Source organism: Tupaia chinensis, unplaced genomic scaffold (assembly GCF_000334495.1).
Source record: "Tupaia chinensis unplaced genomic scaffold, TupChi_1.0 Scaffold000159_1, whole genome shotgun sequence".
In the NCBI taxonomy this organism is placed as follows: Eukaryota; Metazoa; Chordata; class Mammalia; order Scandentia; family Tupaiidae; genus Tupaia; species Tupaia belangeri.
This window is the reverse complement of record NW_006159630.1, coordinates 253,318-262,758: the sequence shown is the minus strand read 5'-3', so window position 1 is coordinate 262,758 and position 9,441 is coordinate 253,318. Positions and strand designations below refer to the sequence as shown.

The following is a 9,441-nucleotide window of genomic DNA, read 5'->3' as shown; positions in this document are numbered from 1 at the left end:
CCCCGTCGGGGCCTTCCCTGAGGCCGGGAGCAGCCCCCCGGGATCCGGAGATGGCACCATGGCCTCACCGGTGGCGGGTGGAAGCCAGTCCCTCTGCCCAGCACTTACCGCGCTCCGGGGCCAGCTGTAATCCCTCGTAACCATTTCTTTGCTCCAAGTTCGAAGACGTACATCCCTACTTCCTGACTTCAGCTTTAGGCAGTAACTGACGTGTCACTGAACAGGGCCAAAGTGCAGCTGCCCTGCACCGCGACCTCCGGACCTCCACTCTGACACACGCCGGGAGCACGCCGCCCCACGCAGTCAGGTCGCTGTGGGACCCTGTTCTGACCAGGTGGATGGTGCCCAGGGCTGAGCCAACTGGGACAGCACTGTGGTCTGACCGCTCCCCAGAACCCCTTGGACTCTCACTGCCGTGGCAGCAGCGCTGAGAAGCGGGACCTTGCAAAGGTGATTGGGTAATGAGGCACTGCTGTCAGGAATGCATGAAGGCCCTTATTTTGGGGGTGGTGTAGGTAATAGAAGGGTCACGTTTGGGTCCCCGTTCTGTCTCATGTGTCTTCTTGCCCTTCTGCCACGAGGTGGCCCTCACCAATGCCACCACGCGCTCAGGCCTCCCAGCCTCTAGAACGGGCAGCCAAATACTCCAGTCTGTGCATTCTGTGTAGGGCAGAATCCAGGCCAGGCCAGAGGCCAGCCTTGCTTCTCCGTGTATAATCTTCATTTGGGTTGTCAGAGAGAGATTTTTTGCTGTAGAGCATGTGCACTCGCCAGAGATACAGAGACAAAGTGAGAAATCACCCCCCGGGGGGATGGCCACTCCACAATCCCGTCTCCTCCGTTCTCCTCTCGGGATCTTGGGCACACACGCACACACACTCGGTGTGACTTTCAAAGCGGGATCTGGGACTCCAACAGTGGCTGGCCACGTGGGAGTCCAGTGCTCTAACCACTACATCTCCTGCTGGCCTCTTTGAGTTCTATTTTTTAGGTGTCTGACATAAGGCACCCGAGATCACCAGAGAGAGAGGAGGGAGAGAGAAATCACCACTTGAGGGGGTGGGCACGCTGCAAACCCTTCTCCCTTCTCTTTCATTCTCCTCTCAGGCTATTCTGCATGCACGCACATGCACCTGGCTGGAGTTTCAAGTCGTAGTGTCCAGGACTCGAGCTGCGGTTGGCAAGGTGGGAATTCAGTGCCTTGACCGCCAGGCCACCTGCTGGCCCCTGATTTTACTGGAGTTAAAAATCGCTTCATTGGGGTCAGCAGATGACACAGCAGTTACATTGCTGGACTCCCACAACCGTGACTCGAGTTCCAGACCCGGTGGCTTGAAAACCATGCAGGGCACGTGTGCGTGTGTGCCCAGGATTCCTGGAGAGGAATGGAGAAGGGACTGTGGCATGGCCATCTCCCAGGGAGGAGATTTCTCACTTTCCCTCTCACTGTCTCTGTCTCCCCCACCCCAGCGCACCTGCCTAAGGCAAAGAAAAACTCTAAAAAAATTAAATCACCTCACTGTTGCTCACTTTCCTCTGCACTTGGCACCGACCCGTTCCTGTGACTCCTCCAGCCACTCCAGCCTGCTCTCAGTACCTCCCAAACGTCTGGGAGCCTCACACCCCTGGGCATCTGTGCAGACCCTGGCAGTGTGGGGCTGGGGGTGTGGCCACGCCAGCCCCTCCCGTCCTGCCCCACCCACCCACTTTGGCTCCAGCCTCGTTGTCTGTTGGCTCAGGACAGGTGCGGGGCCAGCAGGTGGCTTGGAGGTTAAGACGCTGAATTCCTACATGTCTGTGGTTTGAGTCCCAGACTTCACACCTGGAAAGTCATTGTGCTTGGTATGTGAGCTAGGATTTGAATCCATTAAATTAATTTAAAAAAAAAAGAGGGAACCAGCAGTTAGCGTAATGGCTATGTCGCTGGACTTCCACGTAGTCGACCGCAGCTTGAGTCCCGGACCCGGTGGCTTAAATTCACGCCGAGCGTGTGTGCGTGCGTGCGTGCGTGCGTGCCCAAGATCCCAAGAGGAGAATGGAGGAAAAGGGATTGTGGCATAGCCATCCCCCCGGGGGTGATTTCTTTTTCTGTCTCTCTGTTTTTCTCTGTCTGGCAAGCGCACGTGCCCTATAGCAAAAACCTCTCAAAATAAATAAATAAATAAAAATAAAACCCCACACTTAACATACTTCGTTGTGAAAAACAGAATGATTTCCTCACAAATATAGTAACAAGGGGAGGATATCCATTCTCACTACTCATACTCAAATCTTTCTGCAGGCGTCTACGGCCCCTACTCAGAGGTCCTAGGGCAGGTGTGACCGGGCAGGGCCACGGCAGCCTTGGGCCTGTGCTGCTCCAGGTGCATCTGCTCTGCAGCTACTGCCATGCCCGGTGCCAGGGGAGGACAGCCTGGAGGCAGAGGACTGGGGGGGCGGCAGCTGAGCCTTCAGCCCCAAGCCAATCTTCTGCCCAGGAGAAACGGGCCCTCCCACCTGTCCCCTGAAAGCAGGTTCACCTGTGGCCAGGGCACTATCGCTGTCAAAGGTCAGATAAAGAGGCAGCTGCAACAAAACCTGACAGAATTTACCAGCACCAGACCAGATCTCCAAGAAGTTCTCAAGGGTGTGCTATGTCAGGAAAATTAAATACAGACACACAGAAATAAGAGTTCAAAAACTAAGAAAATGGCCAACTTAATCATAGGGACAAGTCTGGAGTTGAATATTGTATCCCAGAGTTCAATCTGGAAGATCGAACCACAACAGAAGAAAGAGTAAGTCCATGAGACTGAACTGGTGAAACGGCACTCCGTGGCCTGACTAAAGTATTGCTGCTTCTCTTCTAAGCTTTGTTGTCCGGGTTTAAGGATTTTGTCCTGTCTTGAGCTGTCGATAGGTTCATGTACTTACTATTTGAACAGAATACTAACCTGTTTCTAGGCTTTAAGTTTCAAGGAAATATCATTACCAGTTCAAAACTGCTTTTCTTGGAATCACCAGCTGAACTTGCTATTGAAAGTAGTTAGATTACCTATGATACTGTGTGATCAACAAAATGTGGGGGGGAAAGCAATTGAAGACAACTGCAGACAGCGGAGAGAGGGTGGTAAGAGGGTGGGAAAGGGCAGAGGGTCAGACACGGGTAAAAAATGTATATATATATGAAACTGGAAATGGAAAATTATTGATGATAACATGCATGATTGTGCCACTATGCAGTTTATTCTAGATGGGAAACCACATTTGGTATGTTGTGATCATGCTTTGGGGATGAATGTAAATTAATTAATTAAAAAAAGTTTCAGGAGAAAAGAAAGAAAGAGGCGGTGGCAGGAGACCTCACAGGGCCTGGTGGGGCTGAGTTGGGGCTTTCCGGGGGCGGCCGCAGACAGACGCAGTTCACTGTTTTCAAATCCACGGGGTCCCTGTGAGCTCACCATTATCATTTTAATTTTGCTCTAGGGCACATGTGCTAGCCAGAGAGAGGGGCTGGACTCCTACATGGTCGACCATGGTTCGAGCCCCGGAACTGGCAGCTCGCTTTCTCACTTCTCTCTCTCTGTGTCCCTCTCAGGTCAAATGAAAATAATTCATTAAATAAATAAAGTTAAATAAAATTTTTAAAAAGAATCATTTATTTCATTTTGTTATTGTTGTTTAATTTGACCAGGGAGTCAGAGAGAGAGAAAGCAAAAGTGGGAAACCCAGTTGCCAGGTCTGGGTCTCAAACCGTGGGAGTCCAGTGCCTTAACCACCACGTCACCTGCCTGCCCATGACCAGTTTTTAAAGTTTGATGTATTTCATAATTGCACGTGTGCTTCCAGGCGGCACCGTGGCAGGGAAACGGTAGAAACCACCTTCTCCTCAGGGCACGGTAAGGAGGGGCTGGGCACAACTGCACCCAGGCGAGACTTGAACTTGGCGACTCTGTGGACCAGCAGGTGATGCAGTGGCTGTGGAACTAGACTCCAACATGGCTAACTGTGAGTCCTGGACCTGGGCACATGCGTGTGCGTGCCCAAAGTTCTAAGAGGAGAATGGAGAAGGGACTATGGCGTGGCCATCCCACTGGAGGGGATTTCTCACGTTCTCTCTCTGTGCCTCCAGCGAGCACTCCCACCTACAGCAAAACAAACAAATGGACGGACAAACTTGGGGTAATAAAAGAAAGGGGTGACTCTGCCAGCCCAGCATCCAGCCCACGGCTGCGCAGGGCGTGCAGAGTGTGAGCACGGCGTCTGCCACGAGGCAGCAACCCCCCGCAGGGAGAAAGCTGCCTCTGGGGTCTTTTCTGGACATTGTATCTACAAGAGGGGGGTGATCGGGAGGACAGCCCCCAGCTGGCCCCGTCTGCACCCGCTCCTGGCTCGTCCACGTGTGACCTTGAGGGACTCACCCTCTCTGGGACCAAGACCACACCCACCTTGTGAGTGACTCCCACCCCGAGTAGGCCGGCTGCTGTGGTTAGCTTGGCACACAGGCAGTGTGGGCAGCGAGCTCTGTGGGGCTCTCCTCGGGAAGGAGGCAGCTAGGGGGACAGTGAGCTGCGCCGATGAGCTCAGCAGTTAGCCCCAGTCAGCCCCGCTGACAGGCGCGCAGAGTTGGGGGGCTCAGCTGGCTGAGAAGGACGGGTCACTGCCCGGGGACATACTGACCAAGGCCAGGGTAGAGAGATACATAAAGGGGCAGTGTGGCCCCGCCGACCACACCCGGCCCGGGCCTGGCGCCTCCTGCTCCTTCCCACTTCTGCCTGGAGAGAAATGCAACTTCCGGACTGCGAGAGGCTGAACTGGGGACCTGAACGGGAGTGAGGCTCCAGGGCCACTAGGAACCAGGGGACAAGCGTGCATAAGGCGTCACCGCCGAATGACGACACCCTAGGCTGTGGGAACCATAGCAGGGGGTCCACACAGTCTGGGCCCACCCTTCTGCGTCCCTGGGCTGCAGGACAGGGTTTAGAACCCTCGGGCGTCTCATCTCCTGTGACAGGCCAGAAGGAAACAAAACACTCATGACAGAGAATCGAGGCCTCTCCCACGTGCCAGAGCCCAGAAACTGCCCACAGGCCAGCCAGGCGTGCTGGCGAGGGCAGCTGCGTCCCACATGGCTGACTGCAGTTTGAGTCCTGGACCTGGTGATTTGAAAATGTGCTGGGTACATGTGTATGTGTGCCCCAAAGCTCAAGGAGGAGGCCAGCGGGCGGTGTGGTGGTCCAGGTGCTGGATTCTCTCATAACTGACCACGGTTCGAGTGCCTGAAACTCATACTGAGCGTGCGTGCGTGCATGCCCAAAATCCTGAGAGGAGAATGGAGAAGGGATTGTGGCATGGCCATCCCCCAGGAGTGATTTCTCACTTTCCCCTTCTTTGCTCTCTCTGACGAGTGCATGCACCTATGGCAAGAACCAAAATGAATAAATAAATAAATATTCAAGAGGAGAATAGAGGAGAAAGGACTGTGGCGTGGTCATGCCCCCAGGGGGTGTTTTCTCTCTCCAGTGAGCACATGCGTCCTAATGCAAACTAACTAAACAAATCATTTTTAAAATTTAAAAATAAAATAAAATAAATTTTAAAAAGAAACCACCCAGGTAGAGCTGCAGAGCGTGATCCAGGCCCAGGCTGACCTGGTGTCACAGCCAGGCCAGCAAGGGCAGCCCCTCAGCAAAGCCAGACGCCGGCCAGGCACAGGGGCAGACGGCCCACAGCACAGGCCAGACGGAGGCCGAGAAGGAGGAGGGGCTCTCCCCCAGCTGGGAAAGCACGTCTCGCATCCTCCCTCGCTCACTGCAGCTGGAAGGCAGCCCATCACCAAGGAGTGACGCCTCTCCAGAACGCCTTGTCTTAAAGAAGGAAAGGGTTGTTAACGGGGACCCAAAGTCGGAACCACGGAACACGGAGGGCGTTACAAGGAAGGGCTTCCGTCCATCCGGATGCTACCGGAGGCTAGAGTGAGCACAGACGCCAGGTCTTGCCATGACATGCACCTGCAAGGACGCGGCCAGGACTGTTTTTAAAATGATTATTGTTGTATATATTTTTTTGCCTTAGGGCAAACTGTCTCTGTTTCTCTCCAGAGAGTGAGAAGGAAAATGAGCAATCACTCCCTAGGCGGACAGTCGTGCTGAAGTACCCTCTCCACTATCCTCCTAGGATCTTGGACACGCATACACATGTGCCTGGCATGGGTTTCAAGCCACCAGGTCCGGGACTCGAACTGCAGTTAGACCATGTGGGAGTCCAGCGATGTAACCACTACACCACCTGCTGGTCCCTTTTTTTTTGAGAAGTTTTTCCCATAGGGCGTGTGTGCTTGCCAGAAAGACAGAGAGAGATAGAAAGCGAGAAATCACCTCCCAAGGGGGATAGCCATGCTGCAATCCCTTTTCCATTCTCCTCTTGGGATTTTGGGCGCTCACACACGTGCCCGGCGTGAGTTTAAGCCACCGGGTCCGGGACTCGAACCGCAGTCCCCTACATGGGAGTCCAGTGACATAGCCATTACACTAAGCACTGGTCCCCCCAGGTGTGCTTTTAACACTCTACTGATTGCGGAAAATTCAGCCCAAATGGGGAAGGCAGGACCGAGCAACTGGCGTTTACAAAGGAGGAGTCCGAGTAAGTGTGAGGGCTGTCTCTGCAGTCATGGGGAAACGCAGATGTAAGCAGCACAACTTTTCAGAATGGCTAAAACAAAGAAAAGTACCCAGAGCCTGGGGGTCAGCCTCGTTAATAATCTCCCACACTCTGCCGGCAGGGGTGTCTGCTCACGTCAGACCTACGCAAACGAACTCCACGCTTAGAAACATCTCAGCAGAAACACAAAAGACATGGGCCGGGAATGTCAAAGCAGAATGAACCACAGGTGTCGGAGACTGCCCATTACCAGCAAGACATCCATAAATCTCAGCGCAGTCACCCAGGGGGTGCTGCAGCCAGGAGCGTAAATGCCAGGCCGCACACTGGGGGAGCCACACGGGTGCTGGGAGCGAGCCAGGTGGTCATGAAAGAGCGCTCACAGCTGCACTTTCCACGGAGTGGCCTGCACACCTGCCCTGCCCCTTAGAAGTCAGGAGAATGGAGGCCTCAGGGCATGTGGACGGCAGAGGAGACCGGGTGCAGAAGGCTACCTGTTCTGGTTCCTGGGCTGGACGTGGGCTTGTGGATGCGCTGGGTGCATGGGTGTCCACGAAGTTGTGCAATGCAGACACGACACTTTTTTTTCTGTTCTTTTTTTGGTAGATTTTTGCTGTAGGGTGCGTGTGCTCCCAGGAGAGACAGAGGACAGAGAGAGACAGAAAGTGAGAAATCGTCCTCCGGGGGGAAGGGTGCACTGCGACCTCTTCTCCTCCATTCTCTTTAGGGATTTTGGGCACGCACACACATGTGCCCAGAGTGGTTCTCAGCCACTGGGTTTGGGATCAAACCATGGAGTTGGCCTGTGGGATCCAGCTGCCTTAACCACCACTCCATCTGCCAGTCCTACAGACGCTTTTCTGTATGTGTATCTTAGTTCAGTAAAATGTTTAAAGGTGGCCCCTGGACCAGCAGGTAGCGTGGTGGCAATTTCTCACTCTCTCACTCTGTCTTTTTCTGGCAAGTGCACTCCTCCTCTAGCAAAAGCAAAAATAAAAAAAAATAAAAAAAAATTAAAAAAAAGGAAGGAAGAAGACAAGACAACCCAACCTAAAAGAAGATGTAAACCAGGGACCAGCAGGTAGCGTGGTGGCTAAGGCGCTGGACACTCCTACATGGCCAACCATTGTTCGAGTCCTGGACCTGGTGGCTGGCTTTCTCACTTCCTCTCTCTCTGTCTCTAAAATGAACTCTTTAAAGAAAAAGAAAAAGAAAACATAACCCAAAGGACAGAAGAAAGACCATTCCTGGTTTAAGGACGAGTCCAGGCTCTCACCATGAGCTCAAGCATCGTGCCACCTGCTCTCCCTCCACTCCTAGGCCTCCAGCCGCGGGTCCAGATCCGTAGACCATCCTCAAAGGAGGCCAGCGTGTCAGGGTCAGCCCTGCTCAGTGCTCCCTCCCTCACCCACTCTGCAGCCCACCTTTTTCTCTGTGCAGCGCCCCTTGGTCTCCAGCAGCCCCCTGGGCCCCCCTCCTTTCAGAGATTCCCCTGCACCAGTCACTGAGCTCTCCCCGGCCCAGTTCTCCAGCCTTCTCCAACGGGCTCCTGGCAAGGGAGCTACCAGCCCACCCACACCAAGACCCGGCTCCACATGCCCTCCTCGGCTCCACATGCCCTCCTCTGCCGTGGGCTGCCCAGAGACGGCACTGGAAGGTGGGCCACTCAGCTCTCCTTCCACAGCTGCAGCTGCACCCCTGAGCCCCCAGGCCGGCCTGTCTCACCCTCTGGCCTGCAGTTGGGTTTCAGCCTTTGCCCTTCCCTGGCCTCTTCTCTGGTGGGGCCTTCATTCCCTTCTTTCTCTCCAGGCTTCATGGCATCCACCTCTGGGGGGCTGGCTCTCAGACCTCTCAGGGACCCCGTCAGCTGCCCTCCAGTTCTCTGGTCTCTGACCTCCTACCCCAGAACCCACTTCCCTGACCCTGAAGGGTCAGTCCAGCTCTTCCCTGCCCGCCTGTCCACCAGGGTGAGGAGGCCGGTGGACATGCCAAACCCCAGCCTCTCCTCTGGACCAGTCCTTCTGTGTTCCCCCGCCTCTCCTTCCATTCAACCGACCGCTGGGTAGCCACCCCGGGAGCTTGCACTCACCCCGCTCCCGACACCAGCTCTGTTCCCGCCATGCGTCCTTCCCGAGGTGTCACACGCACCTGCTGCTCCCTTTCCAGACCCACCCTGGCAGCCCCGCCCCACCCCCCCCCTGCCAGCCCCGCCGCCTTGCCTACACAAGTCCCAGCGAGGCGACACCAAGCTTTCCTCTGCCCGCATCTCTCGCAGGTCGGGAAGACCCCAGCGCCCTGCCGGGTCGCTCGCTTTAGAATGAAGGACGCGCCGCCGGCGTACCCAAAAGCGGGACAGGGGGTGCGTCCAGGGCCGTCCGCGCGGCGCCGGCCAGATCAAGGCGGAGGCTCCGCGCCCCGCGCGCCTCTGTGTTCTCCGAAGTCGGCGCCCCCGACCCTTCCGCGGCCTCCACGCCCTCGACGTGCTCCCTCGGGGTCAGCGCCCCTAACCCGGCCCAGGGCCCGCGCCCACGACGCGCTCTCGCCCCAGCCCGGGCCAGCGCCTCCGACTCTTCCTCTGGACCCGCGCTCACCCGCCGGGTGGCCGTAGGGGACTCGGCCGCGCCGTCCTGCAGGCTGGCCAGGATCTCGCCCTTGCCCACGTCGCTGTCGCCCACCAGCAGGAACTTGAGTAGGAAGTCGTAGGCCTGGACCGGGCTGCCCAGGGCGCTCATCGTGCCGGCCCCGCGTCCCCGCCCATGCCCGGCCCGCGGGGCTGCGCGCACCGGCGGCTGTGGGGCGGGA

The 9,441-nt window shown here is 55.9% G+C and overlaps 1 protein-coding gene across 2 annotated transcripts in view; it reads right to left on the bottom strand.

Moving 5' to 3' along the window:
* Positions 1-9,403, bottom strand: part of RAB40B (RAB40B, member RAS oncogene family) — a 15,092-nt gene extending 5,689 nt beyond the window's left edge. Inside the window, exon 1 of one of the 2 annotated variants that reach the window (XM_014586695.2) lies at positions 9,231-9,403. In XM_014586695.2, coding sequence (XP_014442181.1) covers positions 9,231-9,371 — 141 coding nt within the window. In that variant the 5' untranslated portion in view covers positions 9,372-9,403. Of the gene's footprint in view, positions 1-108; positions 740-9,230 lie in introns of those variants that run through there. The other variant, XM_014586696.2, reaches the window with a different exon arrangement.
* Between the last annotated feature and the right edge of the window lie 38 nt (positions 9,404-9,441).